Source organism: Polyodon spathula, chromosome 5 (genome assembly GCF_017654505.1).
Source record: "Polyodon spathula isolate WHYD16114869_AA chromosome 5, ASM1765450v1, whole genome shotgun sequence".
Classification (NCBI taxonomy): domain Eukaryota; kingdom Metazoa; phylum Chordata; class Actinopteri; order Acipenseriformes; family Polyodontidae; genus Polyodon; species Polyodon spathula.
Window position 1 is genome coordinate 46,367,678 of NC_054538.1, and position 25,298 is coordinate 46,392,975.

General features: G+C 39.5%; 1 protein-coding gene across 1 annotated transcript; it reads right to left on the reverse strand.

The window, feature by feature from the left end:
• Positions 1-1,546: 1,546 nt before the first annotated feature.
• LOC121316416 (translocating chain-associated membrane protein 2-like) lies at positions 1,547-24,569 on the reverse strand. Its single transcript, XM_041251487.1, has 7 exons — positions 24,502-24,569; positions 23,117-23,201; positions 21,292-21,362; positions 20,940-21,044; positions 20,116-20,259; positions 4,209-4,366; positions 1,547-3,835 (listed from the first exon to the last, which is right to left on the reverse strand). The coding sequence occupies exons 1-7, from the start codon at positions 24,567-24,569 to the stop codon at positions 3,762-3,764; spliced, it is 705 nt and encodes a 234-aa protein (XP_041107421.1). The 3' UTR covers positions 1,547-3,761.
• Between the last annotated feature and the right edge of the window lie 729 nt (positions 24,570-25,298).

The window sequence follows — 25,298 nt, forward strand, 5'->3', positions numbered from 1 at the left end:
GTTATGAGTGATACACGCCGCTGTATCACTCCAGCATTTATTATTTTCAGGTGTTTGCCTTTGGGCTCTGGACATTGTTATTATTATCACTAAACACCCCTGCACCTGAAAGTAATTGTCTGTGTTTTGTATCTGCATGGCACTGCACTCACCACTTTGCCACAATACTATACTTCTGTTTCTGCACTAGAGGAAGCTGTGTCCATGATAGGAGGGGGTGGTAGTGAATGACAGGCAGTAACCAAGTAGCAACACCAATCACACTGGGTCAGGATAAGCAGTTTATTATTCATGCAACAGGTTTACCTATCTTTATACATTTACACATTTAATCAAAAGAAAAAAAAAATCTTAATTTTTGGCTAGATAACAAAATAGAAATACAAAAGGTAAACACTTAAAACATAGAAAAAAATACTACTGTTCGGATATATATATATATATATATATATATATATATATATATATATATATATATATATATATATATATATATATATATATATATATATATATAGTGCCTTGCAAAAGTATTCAGACCCCTGACCAATTCTCTCATATTACTGAATTACAAATGGTACATTGAAATTTTGTTCTGTTTGATATTTTATTTTAAAACACTTAAAAAATCAATTATTGTAAGGTGACATTGGTTTTATGTTGGGAAATATTTTTAAGAAAAATAAAAAAAAATGAAATATCTTGCTTGGAAGGAATATATATATTAACTCTTGTTTGCATATATATACATAACAGCTTTAAGTCTTTTGGGGTAAGTATGTACCAGCTTTGCACACAGTGTCCGAGTGATTTTGGCCCATTCTTCTTGGCAGATTTGCTCCAGGTTGTTCAGGTTGGTTGGACGACGCTTGTGGGCCGCAATTTTCAAATAGTGCAACAGATTCTCAATGGGATTGAGATCAGGACTTTGACTAGGCCACTGTAGGACATTCACCTTTTTGTTCTTGAGCCACTCCAATGTTGCTTTGGCCTTGTGCTTGGGATCATTGTCCTGCTGAAAGGTGAACTTCCTCCCAAGCTTCAGTGTTTTTTAGGAGACTGAAGCAGATTCTCTTGCAGTATTTTCCTGTATTTTGCCCCATCCATTCTTCCTTCCATTGTAACAAGATGCCCTGTCCCTGCTGACAAGAAGCATTCCACTTCCTGATTATTGATCCAACTGTGCTCACTGGGATATCCAAACACTTGGATATTATTTTGTACCCTTTCCCTAATCTTTGCATTTGTATTACTTTATCTCCAACTTCTGTAGAATGCTCTTTGGCCTTCATTTTCCTTCAGATTCACAGCCTTACCAATGATCCTTCAACAGTGGGGTTTTTATCCAGAAAATGTGACAGCAACTTTAATGGTTCACAGGTGGAGGCCAATGGTAAGGTAATTGTGTCCTCATTAGGGCAATTTCTTTCATCGGGGCAAACTGGGAGCTTCCACAGCACAGGGGTTGAATACTTATGCAAGCAAGATATTTCAGTTTTATACACATACATACATACATACATATATATATATATAAATATATATATATATATATATATATATATATATATATATATATATATATATATATATATAATGTGTGTGTTACCTTTTTTTATACATTGACCGGTAAACTGGTAAATCTACATATTTCCAAATTTTACAAATGAGCCATTACAGATATATCTATCTATTTATCTAAGATTAGTTAGATAGAGAGATTGACTGATTGATTTAATTCCATATATCTCCATAAATATTATTAGACATTTTGGTCCATGATGTAATGTATCTAAAAATAGTGACAGATTTACATATCGCTTTTGCACTAGAGCACATCTTGGCCTAACCAGTTACTTAACAAACAATGAGTTTTGAAAGCTTGCATAATTTAGTTTTGAACCTGGAAAATCCCAGGGAACAAAGTGTTTGGCCAATTTGAGGGGGAGGCATAGTGAAAGAGAGCGCGCAACACATCTTTTGATAACCAGACCTACAGGTGATCTAAACTTAAAGCACACAACTGTTCAGTTAAATCAAAATGGGTCTCCAAAGAAGCCAATATTTGGGATTAAACAACACATGGAATCTCTCTGCTATTCACTTTTATTGGGATCCTTTTAACCTTCAATAACAGTTTGGATAAACAAACCCCACAAAGGGTCCATGGCAATAGCGGTGAATACTTGTCATTGAGGTGAATGACTGATTCAGTTTAAGTCAGACTCAGATCAGAAGCAGCACACAACTATTAAGCCCACTGTTATAATAACTAAAAGGTGCACTGAGTGTAAAGAAGACAACATTCACTAGCATAAAATCCTTCATGCAACCTCTATATATCATTAAATAACAACAAAGAACAGAAAAAAAAAAAAACTCTTTACATTTTTGGGTAGTTAACATTCCACTGATTTTATTTACTCGGAGGACAATTATGTCCTCATACACTTGATGCCCCCATTAGTTATCTCTTAATTTCAATGGTACTTCAGTAAATACTTACAGCCAATTTGATCAAATTAGATGAGAATCTTGCACAATGATTGGCTGTCTGCTATATATTCAAAAGTGATTGAGGATACTTCTATTTAATTGAGGATATCCACAACTTCACACAAAGATGAAACTTTAGAAACATTAGCCAACATCCTTCTCAAAGAAAGAAATCATCTCAATGAGATTGGCTTCACCTCAGGAAACGGTTCAGCAATTCACTGTACACAGCTGTAGCCAAAGACAAAGTCTTTGCTTCTCTCTAATTTACTGTGCTTCAGTTGTAAAATGAACTACTGTATATTTAAAATATAACTGGGAAAATATTAATTATGTAATGACTGTAGCATTTACTTTGTGTGCAAGCACTCGGTACAAGACTTCCATACATCTTAATCATGTGTATATCTGACAAGCACAAGCATGTCTAACACTATGTGATAGGAATTAATGTAAAAAACGTGAGGCAACTATTTGTCAATGACAACTAATAATCCCCATGGAGTATCTGATCAGAACCAGCACCTGCCTCTACAGGCTGTTACTCACTTGATAAACAGAGGTAATGGAGGACAATGGATTTGTGATTAGAGCTGAAGGAGTGGAGGCCAGTATGACAAAGTTGAGGGCTAAGCGACAGAAGCAGAGTTGATTAGCAATTGCAAAATGAGAGATTGGAAAGCATGGTGTCCTAGCAGTTAGAGGGGGCGGCTCTGGTGATTCTAGTTCCAAATCACAGCCAGCCATCCTCAATACCTCAGCTCTGTTCATTAGCCTACACTACTTCTCAATTCACTTACTTCAAAACTGCAAGCCAATACTGTAACCACAGAATCAGAAGCCACTCAAAACTACCTTCTACACTGGAACCCTGTATTCTAACCACTGAACTGCTCAATCCCACAGCTCTGCTCTACGGAGACAGGCAATTAAACTGCCAAGTTAAGGCACCGATATAAGTTAAACTGGTTAGGGAAGGCACTGGTACCAGTATATTAAAAAGAGGACGTTCAAGACCAGTGCCTGTAAAACCAATGGCAGTGACGCTGATAGCAGTGCAAGACCAACAGGAAAAATAGATAGCAAATCATTGAGTAAGGGGCAATGAGGCGGAAGAGAGGCTGATCCCAATACTGCACTGCATCTGAGGAATTCAGCACCAGCATTGTCTTTATTATCCAATCAGCACTGCCAAGGCTAAACACCAGGATCCTATTCCATTAGTTCCATATCCAGCAAATCAAGAGTCTCTTGAACACAGCTTCCTATGGAGCCTTTACTTTCTTGGGTCGAGGGGAGGCTCCATTTTCAGCTTTGATCACTCCGTTTTCATGGTGTCCTAGACATGTTAAAAATCAAGGTCATTTAAATTCTATTATTATAACTAAAAAGAAATTTAAAAATGTGTGCACCTAGCATAGTAAATTTTTTGTATGTATTCAATAAAGCAAGTAATATAAATGTAGCATACTTTCATCAGTTTACAAATGTGTTTATAACATATACCTAAAACTCAGGGGTTCTGGGATGTGGTGTATTTGTTGACTATTATATCCCACTTAGACTCCTTGCTTACTAGATAGCTAATATAAGTGGGACATATACAGGGATAAGACGACTCTGGTCATTTTAGGGGGGGATTAAAACATTTCTGTATTTCTATACACAATTTTGAAATTTCCATTTCTCTTCTCTTCCCTCTGCTAACTCACCAGCGTCTCTCTTGACAGGTTTGGGCTGCTGCTTGACAGTCACTCTTTTGCGGACTGCCTGTTCTTGCCGGTACTCTCTCCAGCGACGTAGTTGGAAGTGAATGAACCTCCAGAGGAGCCAGGCCTGCGTCAGGCAGACCACCAGGAGAACTGTCATCCTGCTGACAGAAAGAGCACTGAGAGGCCAAAACACTGGAAGGGACAGCCACATTTCACAAAAGTATAAAAGTATGTGCTACAGGTTTCTATTATGGAAACATATTTACAGATCTTTGTTTACTGTTAATGTAAAACAGATTAAAGGCAAGTTACAGTAGTGCAGTGCTGGTGACCAGTGATTGATATTGAAATATAACAAACATTAACTTTTGCCAGAAACCAATTGAGGAGGAATCTGTAGATCATATTGCTTTATTTAAAAAAAAAACAACAACATACCTAATCTAAGTAACTACTTTAATTACAAAGGTTCCTTAAATCAAGGCAATTTATTTAGAATCTAATCAAAAATAACACCAGTTTAAGAAGTAAGCCTTAACACCTTTGCTTCAAAGGAAGACCGCTTGACAACCCTGCTAATTATCAAGACTCTCTGGCCCCTGAGAGGCTAATAGAACCACAGTAAATATTAAAAAATATTTAGGAAATGAAAAGATTTCTAACAAAATAGGTAACAAGGAAAGTCCATAGAAATTAAGAAAATACTGAGACTAAATGAAGATATCTCGAACCAAACAAATCAGTAATAAACAAGATAACATTAATAACTCAGATTAATTTAATTAAATTCCTGATCCGCCTGAATTGAACCCTGACATTCTATAAAGAAAGGTACATTTTATAGGGAGATATAAATAAGATCTAATATAAACTAGGAGTGACATGGAAAGTTATATTTTCCTTAAAAAGTCATAAGCACTGATTTTTAAGATCGTTCTTAAATTCATACAGACAAAGGAAATGGTGTTTAACACCTTATACAGTTCTCCCTCACTATATTGGGTGACACACAATATGAGCACTACAAATGGAGAGCATTATTAAAACGGGGGAGGCGGTAGGGGGCACTATGGGACACAACGACACATCTGAGAAATACAAAATAAAAGAACTCCCTCTCTATAATGCACATATAAATGAAGCAAAAAATGTGACTTTGTGAATTAACAATGCATAAAGCACCATGTAATCAACACCATTTAAACCAAAAAAAAAGGTAATATTCCCACTTGTAGATCATTTTAAATGAAGTTTTCAAACTATAAATAGCCTGGCTAAAAGGCGGTCGGGAGTTCAGTTCGAAGCGACAGACAAACAAACCAAATGCGAGGAGAGGGGAAGAGGGAATGGGCTTGCCCCAGGTTCGGCTGCTGGAACGGGGCTGAAATGAAGTTGAAGAGTCGCGTCTTCCGCAGAAAGCTGCAGCTCCTTTCGCATCAAAAAAGTAAATACATTAGGAAAGATAACCACGTAATAGGACTAATATTTATTTAGTTATAAAATGAATGCCGAATAAGATGTCTGTGTTATAAAGTACCAGAGCAGCTTTTCTTCAGTTCAATACTGTATCAAAAAGGGAGAGACAGAAACAGAAGTTCGACAGAAGTTTTTTTCATAGTTTGAACAACACTGGCACTGTATTTACTGTAGATATATTGCATGAATCACTAGTATAGGGAATTGGGGGGCATGCTGCAGGAGCATTATATCCAAGATGTGTTATAAGAGAGAGCCTTATAGTGAGGGAGCACTGTAAGTAGGATGTGTCAACTCTGATATCAAACTAGCCAATCGAGAGACTTCTCCTAACCACCTTTGCTCAAAAATGTGTCTTCAAAAAGGCTTCCAAGCTGTTACTGTTGCACCACTGCCTTCAAACTGCAACACGGAGGAACGTAGTCTTGTTGCCTTAAGTCCCTACTGCTTTACCTAAGATGATGCAAAATACAAAGAAATGTCATGCAAGTACTACATAAGGTTAATGCTTATTAAGGTTACCTAAAAAAAGGCTAGTTGAAATATATGCATGTATGTGATTAGTAATTAAGGTGCAGCTATTTACCTGGTCACAATACTGTTGCTGTGCGATATCAAACATGTCGTAGGTTTTCAATCCTTTTTTTTCTGACTGCATTAAAATCGGCTGCACTTCATGAGCCCTGCCACCAAGTGGCAAAAGAGAGCAGAAAACCCATTAGGCCGAGAGGATACTAGAAGAGCATGTGAGTGGAGTGGAATGCTCATAAAACGCCGCTCCTTGCTCTCTTCATCTTTGAAACCACTCGCTCCAAGGCTTTTATTTTCCCAGTCCACTCTGGTGCTTCAAATTCTGCAGCCGGCTCCACTCACGCTCTGCTCCACTGCTAGTGTAAATCGCTTCCAAAATGTAGAGTTGTGTGAACTGGTTCCTTTGAAATCAGGTACTAGGTTCCTGCTTTGGTACAGATGAACCGCATACAAATATCTGGGATCCAGTTCCAGAGAGTACTATTACGTTTTTAGTAAAACTGATTATTAAAACATTAATTTCTGTCAAAAATACACTTGATAACTGTAATTAACACGTTCACACTAAAGGAAAAAAAAAGCCTGCAAAATATTTATTACAGCAATAACAGAGTTTTAAATCTTTTTTTTTGAAGTGATGAAAACGCTTTGGGTAAAGTGAATCTTCTGCACCTCGATGGGATCACTCGCAAGACAACCCCGAGCTGAACATGACACAATTTCAGCTTCTAAAAAAGTAAATTTACCCCAAGCCAATGGGGTTGTATTTTAGCTTGAGATCCTAACATTCACTGACCCTTCTGCACGTACCTTTGTCTTGGCTTCTGCAAAAATTACGCTTTCACAATTAAGAATGCCTGCTACTCACTCACCCGCTTTGCAGAGGAGGTCCGTCACCCAGTTTGTCACCCCAGGCAGGTGTACTGCCTGCAGTGAGGGGGTTCTTGTGCGCCCACAGCAAAAGCTTGCAGGCTAAGCAATTGAAACTGGGCTGCCCTGGTGGTTTATATAGGCCACCACTGTTGTGTTTGTCCATAAGGGCAAGCACATGTCTCCCTTGATCCTTCTACAGTAAATTCTGCCTGCAGCTCCAAAATATTGATGTGGAGAACTGTCAAGGGGGGTCCACACCCCCTGTGCCCCTCTGCAAGTCCACACAGTGCCTCAGTCCAGGCTGAACGTGTCCATGGAGACGATCTCCCTTCTGGTGACACTGCCCAGCGGTATGCCGAGGAGTAGATGTAGATGAGCAGGCTGTTTCAACCATGAGATTGCTTTTAGCGATTCAGTGCAGGCTGTAAAACATTGCTGTTGAACCAGGCTTGCAGGGGGCACAAACACAGGAGACCCAAAGTTAACATCTGAGAAGCTGCTGCCACCAAGCCCAGAAGTTTCTGGAACGTCACTGCTGTAAGCGCTCTGCTTAGCTGAAAGAGTAAACAGGTGGCTATTCTCTGCACTCTGCTGTCCAACAGAGAGGACAGCATGGACCCGGAGTCCAAGCACACTCCTATATCGGAAGCTGTTTGAGAAGGCATGAGCTGGCTCTGCACTTCCTGGTTCAAATTACGGGGGGGGGGGGAGAGGGGGGAGGCTCAGCCCACCTAGTTCCAACCACGGCCCCCCTAGATACACGCGAAACCAAAATCCGGGGGGGCCCAGTCATATCCATCATCACCTGTATTATCAGAGCTGCTGGGTCATTTGAACATTTTAATGGATGTACTTTTTTCAACCACACTAAGTGGCACTGTAGGCTACTACAGCCAGGCTTTCCCACAGGAGTGTAACGTCCACTCTGGTAATGTTAGCTAGCCTACTCCGCTCCACCCCTCGAGGCTCGTCCGCCTCCACTCTGCCATATATATATATATATATATATATATATATCTTAATCCAGAGTAACTATGTAGCTAGTGGGTCTAGCTATGTCTAAAACTAAAAGGAAAAAAGGATCTGTCAGTGTTTGGTTTCACTAAAATTTCAAAGCCGGCCGAAAAGGACTAGCAGCAGCAAGCAGCAGCTAAAGTTAATGATGGCAGTAACGTTAGCATGAACTCGACTAAAGAACATGTCTCAGAAGAACATGATGAGCCAGACAGCATCAGCGACACAGAGCAGGCCAGTGGTGAAGCAGATCCAGCCAGGGCAGAAGAGAAGCTGGACCTTCTAAAAATTTGGACAGTTAGTCAGTTCAATGAATGGAAGGAGTGCAACCCCTGGCTGTACATCAAGGAAGGAGAAGTAGGTTGCAGGGTTTTGTAAGGAGGCAAAATCGCTTCTTTGCGCAGAAAAGGGGGTCCATTTATCAGAAGAGTGGATGAAGAGCACCGTGAGTACTGGAAACTCAAAACACATGAGCAAGAAGAAATATAAACAGAGGGATAGTTTCGCTTAAACGGGCACAAGAAATGGCAGGAAGAAAAAAAAAAAAAAAAAAGGATGTGCTTCCGAACAAGGTTATAGAGGCCAGCTCACATCTGTTTGAGGAAACTGAAGCATCATTTCGCACAGCCAACTGCATAGCTAAAGAACAACTACCTTTCACGAAAATGAGCAGCTTGATTTCATTGCAAGAACAGAATGGCACAAAAATGGGGCAGGTACACAGGTCCGACCACTCATGTGCTACCATTGCAGTTCACATAGTTGACAAAATGAAACGGAACTTCATTTCCAAGGTTAAAGTGGTGAACTCTCAAATCAGCCTCTGTATAGACGAAAGTACAACACATAGAATTAGTTACCTGATCATACATCTCAGGTGTGATATCAGTGGTAATGGTGACATGGAAAACGTGTTTTTGGACTTGGTAGAATTGAAACATGGTACTGATGTTGCATCTATCTATGGCTCATTGAGAGAAAGCCTACTAAACGCTGGTTTGGATGAAGAGTGGCTGAAATTGCATCTAATTGGTATCGCAACTGATGGGGCCTCTGTCCTAACTGGGAGAGTAACAGGATAAATTACCAGGCTAAAAAGCGACTTCCCCACTGTTCAAGCAGTACACTGTTTAGCCCATCTTCTTGAGCTGGCCATGCATGACTCCCTGAAGGTCGTGACGGGATGCAATCACTGAGTTTTTCATTTCGAAGTTCTATGTCATCTACCACCAGTCCCCAAAGAGCGCAAGGTTACTGAGAGGTGAAGCAGAGGAACTGAACATGACACTCCTTAAAATCGTCCAGGTGTTCACCATTCGCTGGGTGGCAGTAGTTACAAGGCAGTCAAAGCAATGTGGCACGACTTCCCAGCATTAGCGAAATAGTTAAAAGAAGCGAGCGAAGACCCAGCCCGCTCTGACGCTGACAGGAGGCTACACGCTGGACTGCACAAACAGCTGGCAAGCTGTAGGTGACCTGGCCTGCATGAAGGATGTCCTGCGGGAGCTCCAGGCCCTCTCCCAAAATCTACAGAAGAAAGACATTGCCTTGAAGGGGTCAAGCCGCCAGATAATGCAAACCATAGAAGTGTTACAGGCCATGAAAGATAAAGGTGGAAAATCTACCCAAACAGCACATCTCAGCTGGCGCATTTAAAGATGCTGAACTGATGGATGCAAGGGGAAAATCACAGGTTGCATTTCCACCAAGCAGTAATTGACAACCTGTCAAAACGCCTACATGATTCGGAGCTAGTGGAAATGCTCAAACCACTCTACAGTTCTCGGGTTAAGGGAACAATGCTCCTTCCCAGCGACAGTCAAACAGCCGCGTGTGTTTTTCTGATAACAAACAAGCTGAAACTCGGAGCAGCTGATTCAAATTCAGCGCCGTTTTGAGACACGGTCAAACAGCCGCGTGTGTTTTTCTGATAACAAACAAGCTGAAACTCGGAGCAGCTGATTCAAATTCAGCGCCGTTTTGAGACACGGTCAAACAGCCGCGTGTGTTTTTCTGATAACAAACAAGCTGAAACTCGGAGCAGCTGATTCAAATTCAGCGCCGTTTTGAGACACGGGCGAGGGGAGGAGCCGACAGCACAGCAGAACAACGCAGTTAAACGAGGCAGTCTTCCCAGCGACAGCGAGTGGAAGCGACAGCGAGTGGGAGAAGTACAGGCGTGGAAAAGTACAGAGCAGTTTCGAAGCAGAAAGGAGAAATTGCATCTTGAATTGCTTTAATCAGAAAACAGAGGACATTGGGGAAACACAGCAGCAGCTCAAAGTCAAACAGCCGCGTGTGTTTTTCTGATAACAAACAAGCTGAAACTCGGAGCAGCTGATTCAAATTCAGCGCCGTTTTGAGACACGGGCGAGGGGAGGAGCCGACAGCACAGCAGAACAACGCAGTTAAACGAGGCAGTCTTCCCAGCGACAGCGAGTGGGAGAAGTACAGGCGTGGAAAAGTACAGAGCAGTTTCGAAGCAGAAAGGAGAAATTGCATCTTGAATTGCTTTAATCAGAAAACAGAGGACATTGGGGAAACACAGCAGCAGCTCAAAGTCAAACAGCCGCGTGTGTTTTTCTGATAACAAACAAGCTGAAACTCGGAGCAGCTGATTCAAATTCAGCGCCGTTTTGAGACACGGGCGAGGGGAGGAGCCGACAGCACAGCAGAACAACGCAGTTAAACGAGGCAGTCTTCCCAGCGACAGCGAGTGGAAGCGACAGCGAGTGGGAGAAGTACAGGCGTGGAAAAGTACAGAGCAGTTTCGAAGCAGTTTGAAAGCAGGTTGACAGCTGCAGAAGAAACTAAACTTAAAAAAAAAAAAACCTCAACATGGTCTTCAAGCCTGTAATCTGTGACACCTGCTTGATGTGGGAAATCCGAGAAAACCCAGCGGAGCTAAACCAAGTGTGCGTAAAGTGCCGCGCGATCCAGGATTTGCATAAACTAGTAAGTATGCTAGAAATGGAGCTGGAGGAAGTGAGACAGCAACAGGATCTTGAGGAACTGGCACACCCACAATTCATGGAAGTCTGCATCACCCCTAACAGACTGAAAGCCACCAGGGAGATAGAAGGTCAGAACAGCTGGGTTCAGGTAGGCAGAAGCAGGGAAAAAAAGAAACTTCGTCAAACACAACCACCAGAAATCAAAACAACCAACAGATTTGAGTCACTTCAGAATTTTGATGAGCAGAACCAACAACAAGAGAATGAAAGGAACAACATCCAGGACCCCATTGACAGTGGTGACCAGACAGCAAAAAGAAGGGAGGTCATGATTGTTGGGGACTCCATATTGAGAAACACAGCAAGTTCAGTTCGCAGTTTGGACCCCCTTACTACAACAGTGTGCTGCCTTCCGGGAGCCTCGGTCAAGCACATCACTGAAAACGTGGACAGGCTCCTAGAACGAACAGGAGACGACCCGGTAGTAGTCGTCCACATCGGTACAAACAACATTGGAAGAGACAGACCAAAATCCCTGCAAAACAAATTCAGAGAGCTAGGAAGGAAATTAAAAGAGAAAACCAAAACTGTGGTATTTTCTGGTATACTACCCGCACCTTGCAAAGGACCATATGGACAGCTGGAAATAATTAATCAAAACGCATGGCTGAAGACGTGGTGCACACGGGAAGGCTTCACCTATCTTGATCATTGGACCACATTCTACAACGAGGACTATCTGTATAGACGGGATGGACTGCATTTAAATAACAAGGGAACTAGTCTACTCGGAGAAAAGATCCTCGAGCAGGTTCGGAAGCATTTAAACTAGAAAGGAAGGGGGGAGAAATCAACAAAAAAACAGAAGGGAGACCGCATCAAAACAAGAACAACAACTCAGGTAAGACAACCATTAAATGTATTTATCTAAATGCTAGAAGTATCAGAAACAAAATTCTAGAACTTGAAGCTACTGCACTAACAGGTAACTATGATGTGATAGGTGTTACAGAAACGTGGTTATCTGAGAGTGATGGGGACGAATATAATATTTGTGGGTATACACTGTATAGGAAAGACAGGCAGGACAGAAGAGGAGGAGGGGTAGCGCTATACATAAGAAACAGTCTTGAAGCCCAGGTGTTAAACCTGGACAAAGAAAATAAAACCGAATCAATATGGGTCAGAATAACAGACAAAAATTCAAAAGGGCATAATAATAGGAGCATGCTATAGACCGCCAGATTCAGACGGTGAGCAAAATAATCTGTTATACAATGACATTAGAAATGTGTGTAGCAAAGGAGAAGCCATACTAATGGGGGATTTCAACTTCCCCCAAATAAAATGGGAAAACCCAGTGGGTAGCGCGAAGGATGAAATAGAAATGGTGGAAATGACAAATGACTGCTTCCTAACACAATTTGTGAAGGCACCGACTAGAGGGGAGGCATGCCTTGATTTAGTCTTTTCAAATAACGAAGATAGAATAACTAAAACAGAGGTCAGAGAACCACTGGCAAACTCAGACCACAACATGGTCTCATTTGAAGTGTTTTTTAAATCCCCAAAAGTAAAGACTAAAGCTAAGGTTTACAATTTTAGAAAAGCAAACTATGAAGGTATGAAACAGAGACTAACAGAAGTAGATTGGAGTAAAATAGAGAAAACACCCACAGAAGAAGGATGGTTGTTCTTCAAAAATGTAGTACTAGAGGCGCAAAACAATTACATCCCTAAAGTAGACAAATCTAAATGTAAAACTAAATTGCCAAAATGGTTTAATAGATCAATTAAAAAAAATATTCAGCGAAAAAAGGCACTTTACAGAGCATTAAAAAAGGACCAAAAAGAAAGTACGCAGAAAGAGTACACGGAACTGCAAGTGCAAGTCATAAAGGATGTTAGAAAGGCCAAGAGAGAAATAGAAATGAACATTGCTAAGGGAGCTAAAACCAATTCCAAAATGTTTTTCCAATATTACAACAGCAAGAGAACATTCAAAGAGGAGATTAAATGTTTAAGAGATACAAATGGCAAAATCGTAGAGGAAGAAAAAAAAATAGCAAATATGTTAAATGATTACTTTTCACAAGTTTTTACAAAGGAAGATACTGACAACATGCCCCACATGTCATCCAGTTCCTATCCAGTTTTAAATAACTTTAGCATAACTGAGGCAGAAGTGTTAAAGGGACTAGGAGCTCTTAAAATAAACAAATCCCCTGGGCCGGATGAGATCCTCCCAGTAGTACTCAAAGAAATGAAAGAAGTAATTTACAAACCGCTAACCAAGATCATGCAGCAGTCTCTTGACACAGGGGTGGTACCGACAGACTGGAAAATTGCAAACGTAATACCGATCCACAAAAAGGGAAACAAAACTGAACCAGGTAACTACAGACCAGTAAGCCTGACTTCTATTATATGCAAACTTATGGAAACTATAATAAGATCCAAAATGGAAAATTACCTATATGGTAACAGGGTACTGGGAGACAGTCAACATGGTTTTAGGAAAGGGAGATCGTGCCTAACTAACTTGCTTGATTTTTTTGAGGATGCAACATCGATAATGGATAATTGCAAAGCATATGACATGGTTTATTTAGATTTCCAGAAAGCTTTTGACAAAGTCCCGCACAAAAGATTAATTCTCAAACTGAACGCAGTTGGAATTCAAGGAAACACATGTACATGGATTAGGGAGTGGTTAACATGTAGAAAACAGAAAGTACTGATTAGAGGAAAAACCTCAGAATGGAGTGTGGTAACCAGCGGTGTACCACAGGGATCAGTATTAGGTCCTCTGCTATTCCTAATCTACATTAATGATTTAGATTCTGGTATAGTAAGCAAACTTGTTAAATTTGCAGACGACACAAAAGTAGGAGGAGTGGCAAACACTGTTGCAGCAGCAAAGGTCATTCAAAATGATCTAGACAAGATTCAGAACTGGGCAGACACATGGCAAATGACATTTAATAGAGAAAAGTGTAAGGTACTGCACGCAGGAAATAAAAATGTACATTATAAATATCATATGGGAGATATTGAAATTGGAGAAGGAATCTATGAAAAAGACCTAGGAGTTTTTGTTGACTCAGAAATGTCTTCATCTAGGCAATGTGGGGAAGCTATAAAAAAGGCTAACAAGATGCTCGGATACATTGTGAAAAGTGTTGAATTTAAATCAAGGGAAGTAATGTTAAAACTGTACAATGCACTTGTAAGACCTCATCTTGAATATTGTGTGCAGTTCTGGTCACCTCGCTATAAAAAAGATATTGCTGCTCTAGAAAGAGTGCAAAGAAGAGCGACCAGAATTATTCCGGGCTTAAAAAGCATGTCATATGCAGACAGGCTAAAAGAATTGAATCTGTTCAGTCTTGAACAAAGAAGACTACGTGGCGACCTAATTCAAGCATTCAAAATTCTAAAAGGTATTGACAGTGTCGACCCAAGGGACTTTTTCAGCCTGAAAAAAGAAACAAGGACCAGGGGTCACAAATGGAGTTTAGAAAAAGGGGCATTCAGAACAGAAAATAGGAGACACTTTTTTACACAGAGAATTGTGAGGGTCTGGAATCAACTCCCCAGTAATGTTGTTGAAGCTGACACCCTGGGATCCTTCAAGAAGCTGTTTGATGAGATTTTGGGATCAATAAGCTACTAACAACCAAACGAGCAAGATGGGCCGAATGGCCTCCTCTCGTTTGTAAACTTTCTTATGTTCTTATGTTCTTAAGTGCGCTCCTTTCTCTGGACATTAACACACCCCGCTGCTTGAGCAGCTCAACCCGAGGCCCTTTGTGAGGTCGTGGTTTAAGGCAGGCCATCGTCTTTCTACGTTGTGGAGAACTGGAGTAGATGCCAAAAAAGAGGACAACAGAGCAGTGTGGCAGTAAGTACCTCCAATAGGTGAGTAAGTTGATTCTCTGTTTGATCCTCTCTCTCTCTCTCTCCGTGCTTAATTGTTTTTTTTTGTTGTGAGGCGTGATGCGCTGATTCCTACCACTTGTAGTTAACTCTCTGATCATAGATTACTTACAGTCAACAGAGAACACATTTAACTCTGTAGTATGCTAATGTGTGCAGTGTGTAATATGTGTTATTATGGTGGGTGCGTGGCAGTGAATGCGTGCGTAATTGTGACATCCTGGCACCGTTTACTCTGCCAGGTGTAGTGTTATTAACCCTCCGCTACCAGACAACAGTGCCTGGATCCAGGAACATGGCTGCGTTACATGAAGAACATTTAATTACCATTGTGCCCGAAAAGTTTATCTATGCCTGTGTTGCCTGCTTGTGATTTTTGTTGTGAGACAGGCCTACGCGATGCATACTGCAGCATTTATTATCTCTCCTGGTTATAGCTGCCCCACAGAGAATGCATTTTGGATGAACTGTTGACTAAGCTTGTGTGCTTGTGTGTAGGCTATTATTAATGTTGTGTAGCAGGCAGTGTTTGTAAGTGAATGCAGTGGCAGATGGTTTGTTACCATGTGTAACTCTGATATACGATGCTTATATTGATCAATACATTTTTATTATTGTCGATACAACTTGTAAATAAATTGTAAATAGTGCCTTACAATTCCAAACTATAGGAGTATTGCAGACAGGTCAAAATTCTAATAAACTAACATACAATACTACGTCAATCGCCCGTCTGTCACAGTAAACCCCCTGCCCCCATATTGCTAGGACTTAACATATTGCTCAATTCTAACTTTAGTGATTTTATTAAATGTAATGTTGAACTGCATTATTGAACCTGCAGTCTATTGTTCAAAGCCATTTAAACAATGACAAGGGCCTTACTGGATGATAAAGCACTCTTAGGGTTATAAATGGACATGCTAAAAAACAAAAAAAAACACACAACACTGATTTTATGCAGCACTAGTTTTTGTTAATGAATACAAACATTTTCCTCATTATTTTATGAGTAATGTGGTTTGATCAGAACTCCATCTGTTCTGAGTTCTGGTAGCTTTCACTCCAGGGGCGCCTAATTCTGTTTAATAGTGGGGGGCAAAGGTAAAGAAGAACTGCCACTTTTTTTTCTGCCAATCTTTTTCAAGTTATGGTTCTTGTAATAGTAAACCCACAAAATTGGACAAGTGTTTCAACATAAAATATAGAATATCTACTAACTGAGCATTTATTAAGTACAAACACAAGTAGCACCGAATGGCAGAGCCAGTTCCAGTGGCATATCTGCACAATGCTGTACAGAACCTATAATCCCAACATGCAGCTTATTAAGGGAAGTGCTAAACAAACACAAACAATTACATGTACAAAATGTTATAATATGGCTTGTGTACTGATAGATATATTGACATATGTAAATAAACAGTTAAAATATTCCTTCCTCAGCTTTGTTTTAAATGTAGTGCTGGATGCTAGAGAATGTTTTTCACGTGTTTTCAGATGTTAAATCTTCTACTGTTAAACTATGTAATTTAGTCCAGCTCAGCGTTATAAAACTGGAGACTGAATGCTGATCCCAGTTGAACTACTTGCACTGGCATAAAATTCCCTTAATGTTGCTGAGATTTTTTTTGACTTGTTTCCATAAAATGAATGTCCATATTTTTTTAAGTACAATAACCAGCCTATGCTGTACTTATTTTTTTTCAATATTTGTTTTCTTTTATTTCAGTTACCTGTTCCTCATCTACTGTTATGTTTCTACTCTTGCTGGTGCGCTTATTTTATTTATTTTTTCAGATGAACTGCTGTCTTCACTCAGAAATTTTGTGTTGTACCAGTTATGCTGAGTTTCATTCCCAAATATATTAAAAGGAAATAAGTGAAATGCCATTTTGGCTGTGGTTTTGTAAATATAACAAATAAAATGGCAGTTTGTCATGGAATTTAGAATGTACTGATGTGTAGTGATTTATTCAGTTCAAAAAGGCTCATTACTATGCAAACCAATCAGAGGATGTTATTTTTCTAAGCCTTGTGTGTGTGTGTGTGTGTGTGTGTGTGTGTGTGTGTATATATATATATATATATATATATATATATATATATATATATATATATATATATATATATGTGTGTGTGTGTGTGAACATAATTTAGATATTTTATTTAACATCATGTAATCAAATAAACTACAAAATGATATTGCACAAGTCGAAAGAAGCCATAATAGTAAGTTAGTACAGTATTTCATGTTAAGAGTTTGAAATGTCACATGTTTTAATGTTTGTCCTTATATGCAAAACTCCAACGCAGTATTTCATTTAACATTATTCATTAGTCAGCTGGTTTCATCCGACTTTATGAAGCAAAATGAGTTAATTCTATAATGGGAGGCGAAAGTTTTGGCCATAGCTGTATGTCAACGCTAAGGTTAAACATTCAAAAAGGTACCAAAATGCTTGTCCCCCCCTTATTAGCTTATTACATAGCTAACATTAAAATATGTTTTCACATCTTACATGAATATGGATTCATATTCATTAACTAAGGTTTAACTTTTTTTTTTTCCTGAAAACATCCAGATTGAAAACTATAATCACTGGTTTAAATAAAGCTTAACAGTTTTATTTATTAGAGTGTGACAATGTTGAATACTGCTTTGAACAGATAACACTTTGTCAATATTCACACCTTACAAGAACAAAGTTTCACGAGTCGCATGGGGCAAGACGCCGATTTTAAAAACATTGACAATTACATATGATTTTCAAAGGAATTCAATATATTTTTAAACTACTGCCACCTGTGTGTATACGAGGCAGTAGTGATTGAAACAAATTGCATCTTGCCCCATCCTACCCTTTTATTTCCATCAAGTACTATTGTTTTTAACTATTAATTATTTTGAAAGCACATAATAAATACATTCAGTTGTACTACAGTTGCAGACAAAGTTATAGGCACTGGGTAACATGAAGCTAGCATGGCTTTTAGTCTTTAATTATAAATACTTGTTTGTCAATAATGATAAAAAAATATGTAGCCCTAAAGACAAGACATGAAAAAGAAGAGCACGGTATGAAGCATCCAGAAAATGGCACTGCTGGCAAAGCAACACTGATAACTGATGTTCGTCTTTCCTTGCAAGTTTTAGTATCTTAAAATTCTAAACATGCTCATTTAAGCTCATCCATACTGTACTTGGTGTAATTTTTATTTTTTAACTGTGTGGAGTTGGTGGTGTATATCCAGCCAATCAGATTAGTCACTTAATACTAACAGGCAAATGGGTGGAATTATTTTTAAGGAACTGCATTTTACAGTGTTCTGTTTTCCTGGCTGAGACAGGGATATCCAGCCAATGGGATCACTGCTATCCCAACCCCCCCGCCTCCCCAAAATATCTCACTGGCCCCCAGCAAAAGAGTGATAGTGAGCTACACTGGTAAATATTTAGTCACTCTTTTTTATCAAATCGGCATTTATTTCTACCTGTTTTAGTTATTCAGGGACATAACAGACCTAAATGTTTATTATTAAACAAATGTGAGTTTAAATTATTAGTGAGTACACACATTTCAATATGAAAGCTTACCATAACATTTTATTTTTTATATATTTACTACTGCTTAATCTAAGTTAAAAATAAAAAAAAAAATGGTGGGAATTGAACTTGCAACATTACCCAACATTATTTAATTTAATAACTGTCTGATACTCTCTCTTTCTTACCTTTTTTCTTTTATAATGTTGTTGCAGATGACACCCTAGGATCCTTCAAGAAGCTGCTTGATGAGAATCTGGGATCAATAAGCTACTAACAACCAAACGAGCAAGATGGGCCGAATGGCCTCCTCTCGTTTGTAAACTTTCTTATGTTCATAACAATCCGAGATTGACTGCCAAAGATATTCAAAGTGAATTGGCGGCAAGTGGGACTGGGGTTTCCATGTCAACCACAGGTCGAGTATCGCATGGTCTCAATGATTGCAGGCCAAGGAAAAAGACACTTTAGGAAAACATCACAAGGACAATTCCTTAAAGTCAAAATGGCATTTTAATGATGGGTATTAGTTCTGATCAAAGGTTTTGTGGAGAGATGAAATAAAAAAAAAATAGAGCATTTGGTCATGCTGATAGTCATTCTATTTGGAGAAAGTCTGGTGAGGTGTACAAAGAAAGGAACACCATACCTACTGTCAAGCATGGAGGTGGTAATATCCTTCTATTGGGCTGTTTTTACTCTAATAGTACAGGAAATTGTGTTCCAACATATGGTAAAATGGATTCCATACCATGCCAAAAGATATTGGCCAATTACCTGAATCCCCCGCTATAAAACTGGATGCTCCAGCACAATAACGATCCAAAAAACACATCAAAAATCTACTTCAGAATGGTTAAAAAAGAGTAAAATCAAGGTTCTGGAATGGCCTAGTCAAAGTCCCGATCTAAATCCAATTGAAAATATTGGGTATGAGTTGAAGGAGGCGTGCACAAGAGAAATCCTCGGAAATTGAAAGAAAAGGAACAATTTTGCGTTGAAAAATGATCAAAAACCACTAAAGAATCATATACATTTTTGCATGTACACAAAAGGTATAAGTGATTAAAAACATTTATTTCAGGAAGTTTCAGACAAAAGCCCTTCTTCAGCTGTATAGAAAGAAAAGTAAACAGTGCAGTAAACTGTGTTTACTTGTTATCCCCACTACAAAAATGTGAGGGATGGAAACAAGACTCTCACTGCATAGCAGTGTTCAGTAAGATACAACTCATTACCAAACACTGGGACTAATCAAATACACATTAAAACATGGAATGAGTGAGACTGTTATGCAGTTAGTTATTTCCATCCCTGAAACATGTGTCGTCATCAACAGAATATTAATTTGAAACATAATATTTGATAAGGATTTATAGGAATGAAACAAATAAAGTGTTTGTATTATTTCTGGACAGTTCTGTAAGAGGCACATTTTGCCCTAGGTGATTATAGCAGTATATATTTCATATAATTATGTTTTTTTTAATAATGCAAAGATTTTGCAAGGGCTTTTTGCTGTCCATTCTAACTTAGTGGGTATCCTTGCTATTCCATGCCTCAGTAACTGTACCTGAACAGCAGGGTGTTAAAGTTGCCAGTCTCCAGGTCCAGCCATTGATTCTCCATGCGAGCCAGACCGAACCCCACCACCAGCACTGACAGAGTGAGTGTGAACAAACGCGTTAAGACAAACCCGACTGCCCACACTTTGAACCTGCAGAGAAAGAGTATGATGAGACAGACTGAGCGTGGTCTTATGTTACATCACAAACCATGAGAAAAACTAAGCATTACAGTGCAGAAGGAAACAGTGTTGGGTCACATAGCCTCCCAAGCTTTAGGACAGATCTGAATGCAAAGACAGCTGGATGGGAAAAAAAAAACATCTCACACAGCAACACGTTGTAGGGCCAACATGAGCAGTAAGGTGTTTAAATTGTTCTGGAGGGAAACCTTACTCCAAGATTACTGGCTGTAATTTCTTAAGAGGTTTGGGCTGTTTTCCAAAATGACCCGCAGAGTTACCACTTTTGAGTCAGGTAGTTTCTTGCACAGTCTTGAATAAAGGAAACACTTACCCTCTTGGATGTCATTTGTATAACAAATTCATTAGTTGTACAAGGGACAGCCCTTTTAAAAGTTTTGCAAGCCATTTCATTAGTCTTAAAAACCAATGACCAAAAGCCTATCAAAGGATATAATAAAAGGATGAATGCTCAAATCCCATCATAATTAAAAAAAAAAAAAAAAAAAAAAAAAAAAGTCTTGCTAACTAGTCAAATTGAATCAGTGCAATCCTGGCTTCCCATAGTGTACTAGTTCCCAAATGACAGTTTCATGGAAGGTCTTTCTAATTTTCTGCCTAGCATTGTAGATAAAGAAAGAAATACTCACAGCTTGTTATGGCTCTCATCTGTGAAGTAGAAGAGTCTGGCAATGTGAAAGCCAAGCTCAGATAGGTATTGCAAGAACAGCAGCACTAGGCCTAGTCGAGTCAGACTGCAGAAAAAATATATACACTGATAATGAACACGGTGTAGACAAGGCAATTAACCCCACTGTGCATGCAACTAATAGGATAATTTACATTTTAATGAATAACATTAGCTCAACAGAAATCAATTCCTGCTTACAGAAAACATGGACCACCCAAGCATATCATTTGTCTGTCAAAGCAGATCATATTCTGTTAACTAATCCATACACTGGTCATACTTTAGGTCTCATACTTTTAGGCAGCACTCACTTGAGCAGGTATGCGGCTCCGATGTGCAGCAGGTAGAAAGAGATGTACAGGAGCTGCCGCGGAGTCTCCTCCTAACAAACAAAAACAAACCCGTGTTAGTCTTTTAATAACACATGTATGACTGCAGTCCAAACATATTACACCAAAAATAAGTAAACATTTTTTTGTCTACAATTGTATAGGTATTTTTAGGCTTAATACTTTGATATTAAAATCAGTAAAGCTTTAAACATCGAAATCCCCAAAAATATGAGTTTAACTGAAATAAATTTATATATCTTGCCAAAAATAATAATTTAGAAATTCTCTCTAGTTTGTGTAGTTACTTGATACTTGCTGCCTGTCCCGTCTCCATTCCGCTCTGAATGGCTGGGGAACGCTGTCAGTCATCTCAGTGGTCTCAGTTAGTACTGTAGTTTCACCCTGTTCTGACAGATCTTGTTGACTGAGGCAGTGCTAAAATGCTCTCATTTGTTCAAATGACTGTGAAATCATCAAGACCTGCACCGACTGTGCATTTTTATTTGCCAGCTACAGCGCCTGTCATTCAAAGTGCCTACTTTGAAATTAGTGGGTTAAGGTGTATGTAAGCTTTTGATTTAGGTATATGGTGACAGTTGTGCACAATACCCTGGCTGACGGCTGAAGTCTCTGTGGCAGGACGAAGCAGCCCCGTCTGCTTTGCATCCAGTGACTCTGAGTCCAGCTGTGCTGAAGCAGGAGAGGGATGGAGCTCGGACTCCAAAGTGCAAGTTAGTTCTGTTCAACTATCTAATAATTTGTTCTATGCACATTATTTTTACTCATAACATTATGCCATATAAGTCTGTAATACACTTTTATATGCTGCGTTTTCTACAGTTTATTTGAGACAATTTTATGTAGGATCTTTATCTTTCCAAGGTATAGCTCCGCTGTGACCAAATGTTATTTCAATTAAAATGCTAATAACCATGGTTCTGTTGCATGTTGAATATGATACAGGGGTTTCGCTAAATTCTTTCTAAAATAAATGTTGATACTAATCGTTGCTTTGGCAAAAAAATAAAAATCAAATAGTAGCATGTCTAGCTAGTTTCAGCCTACAGTTAGAAGAGTAAAGCCCTCCTCACACTGCGGTGAACAAAACTGCTTTATATTAGGTGTCACATCAAAACGCAAAAGTAATTAACACAGTTCTGGACTAGTCACTTGCAAAGCAAAAAAAATAAAAAATAAAAAAAATAACTTTGAGCTGCAGGCATTGTGACTGTTTGCACCGATATCACTATATTCTATCATTTACTGCTCACTCATGTTGCTCTCCATACATCCAGTGCAAGAAGGGATTAATAACAGACAGACAGACAGACAGAGGGGTGTATAATATAATAGGGGTGCATTCACTGTACCCATGTCACTGGGGATATTTGTGTCCTTCATGGTATAAAGCTACATTGAAAAGATATTAACAGAAGACAGTACGTGGACTTTATTTCAGCAAGTTGGTTTCTGCCGTTGTTTGACAGAAAACAGCCTAGTCTTATTTAGCTCTTAACAGTGTGTGTGTTCACTGTGTTCAGTACTGTTCCTTTTTTATTCTATTTAAAGCATTCCTGAGTTCTCTTCAATGGTTTGTACTAATTTACTGTAGTTGTCCTAGGTTCCATTGTTAGCACAGTCTTTGGTGCCCCTAGGACCCCCAGCGCCCTGCTCACAGACAAATGTATAGGTTTGGGGCTGTAGTTTACTGTTAGAATGCTGACCACATCTGAAATTGGTGGGGTGCTCAAAGCAGCACAGAATAGTGATTGAAACCACGCACACTTGACTTCGGTTCACCCACCTTCCTTACTTTCTGGAAGTAGAGCTCAGGTAGCACGTGGAGCCAGTAGGCCAGCTGACAGAGATAGAAAAACTTCACCTGAAACCTAGAAACAGACAGTTTGTGTTTCAATCCTCTTCACATTACAATTATTCATTCACTGGTGTTTTACATGCACTACAAGTTAATATGCACACCCGATGTTAAACTGTCAATTTTTGTATGTATTTTTAAAAACACAAAAAGTCATAGACCGCCTGGGGAACTTCTTTCTCAATTTTTCCTTAGGAGTGTTCATCAATAGAAAGAGTGTATCCAGATCATGCTCCCTCCTGCAACAAAGCTTATTTTTGAGCACCAGCATTACTGCAGAAGAAAGCAATCTTACACAACACTGTTTAGAAAAGACACTCTTTCACCTGGAAAGCATTTTTGAGTAAGCATTGAAATGTATTCCCCAGATGATTCATGACCCATAATGTGTGAGTGTGACAGAGATAGAATGATTCTTGGTGATAAATCTCTCTCCCGACCTGTGAGGGCACTGTATAAAGGGAACAGAGTGCCCTGAACTGGACAGCCAGATGATTCATTCCCCCGGTTAGGTGGAAGTCAGCCATCTAAAAAGGGGGCACAGCTGCGGTACATTAAGTCATCACCCCAGAGAGAAAAAGATGTGGCAACCGTGGATTGGAGGAGAAATGGCTGCACTCGCTAACCAAGGGGGCTTGACTGAAGGTACAAATAGACGTGGGATGTGGCTAGGTGACCTGTTCCTTTGTTTGTGGTTAAGAGAGCCGCTGAAGGACGAGTATAAAATAACCATAAGTGTTTTATTTGTTTGTATCGTCTAATTGTACTGCTTGTTATTTATTAGATGGCTAACATGATCTGGAGATGTTGCTTAGGCCAATACAAACCCAGACAACAATGCACCATTGTTTCCCGATTAAAACTGTATTTCACCACAAGCACTACAGCACTCACTTTGGACTTGAGACCATTTCTGTGTTTTGTGTATGTATTTAACTATGTCTATTTCGGGACTGCAACCCGTTGTTTATTGAACTGTGCAATACACATCACTGTGTATTGCCAGCCCTCCATTTCTTTACTGGAGCCTTCAGACTTTGGATTATAAATAAACCACCAATTCACCAGTACTTTGTTGTTTGTCATTGTCTTGAGCGCTGCATCACCTCTACACCTGCTCACTGCAAAACACTTTGCCACACATTGTGTCAGAAAGCAATCACGCTACGCTACAAAACCGAGCAGTTTTGCCATGTGGTTGGCGCTGAAACCCAAGCTTGGATACGGCGCCACAATCCTGACACCCTGGAGAGGCAGTAAAACTGGCGGAAGACTTCAAGGAGTCCCTGATCTCTGCCGACCGGCCTACTCACCGCTCCAGCCCAGTGGAGCAGTCCATCACCATCTCCGCTCTCAACTTCACCACTACCAGAACCACCATCTCCCAGACCTGGACCGAGATCTCCAACACTGCCGACCCCCTCGGACAGCCTCACCTCCCTACCAGGAAGGCCAAGGCTGGCCCCCAGCTGGGTTACATTTGCTGCCCCTGCCCTGATGCCATACTAGCAGTGGCGTAACTAGACTATGTAAACTGGGGTGCAAAGAGGGCCAGAGTGAGAGACAACATTTAACACTTTTACATCAGAATGTAATATGTTGGATTGTTATGGTTATACTATCATTTATTCTCTTTTATATTAGTTTTTTATAGTTTAAACATTAGACGTTAAACATTAATGCAATAAAAATGTATTCTGTTTCCACAGTGTAATATGGAAGCTGAACTATGTCAGGGAAAATCATTCCATCTGTGATCATCGTTTCTGCTGAACTAGCCTCCTGTAAACTGGACTGTCAACAGTAAACAGTACACGCGTTGCCCCAGGCGTCCTTACTTGTACGAGTTTGTTTACTATCCCACATTCAACACAACTGTTTCCTGTGCTGAACAAAATATTTATTTTATTATTTAATTTTTTGTTAAAAAAACTGACAAGCAGCAATTAGGAGCTGGTAGAGACAGAAATGTGTTAACAACTTTAGCATATAATGGTAAACCGTAAACTCGGTGACCATGGTATAGAAAAAATGTTGCAGTTTCAAAACCATGGCAATCTATACACATGGTACACCGTGAAATCGATAGCAGCAACTCGGTTCAGACAGA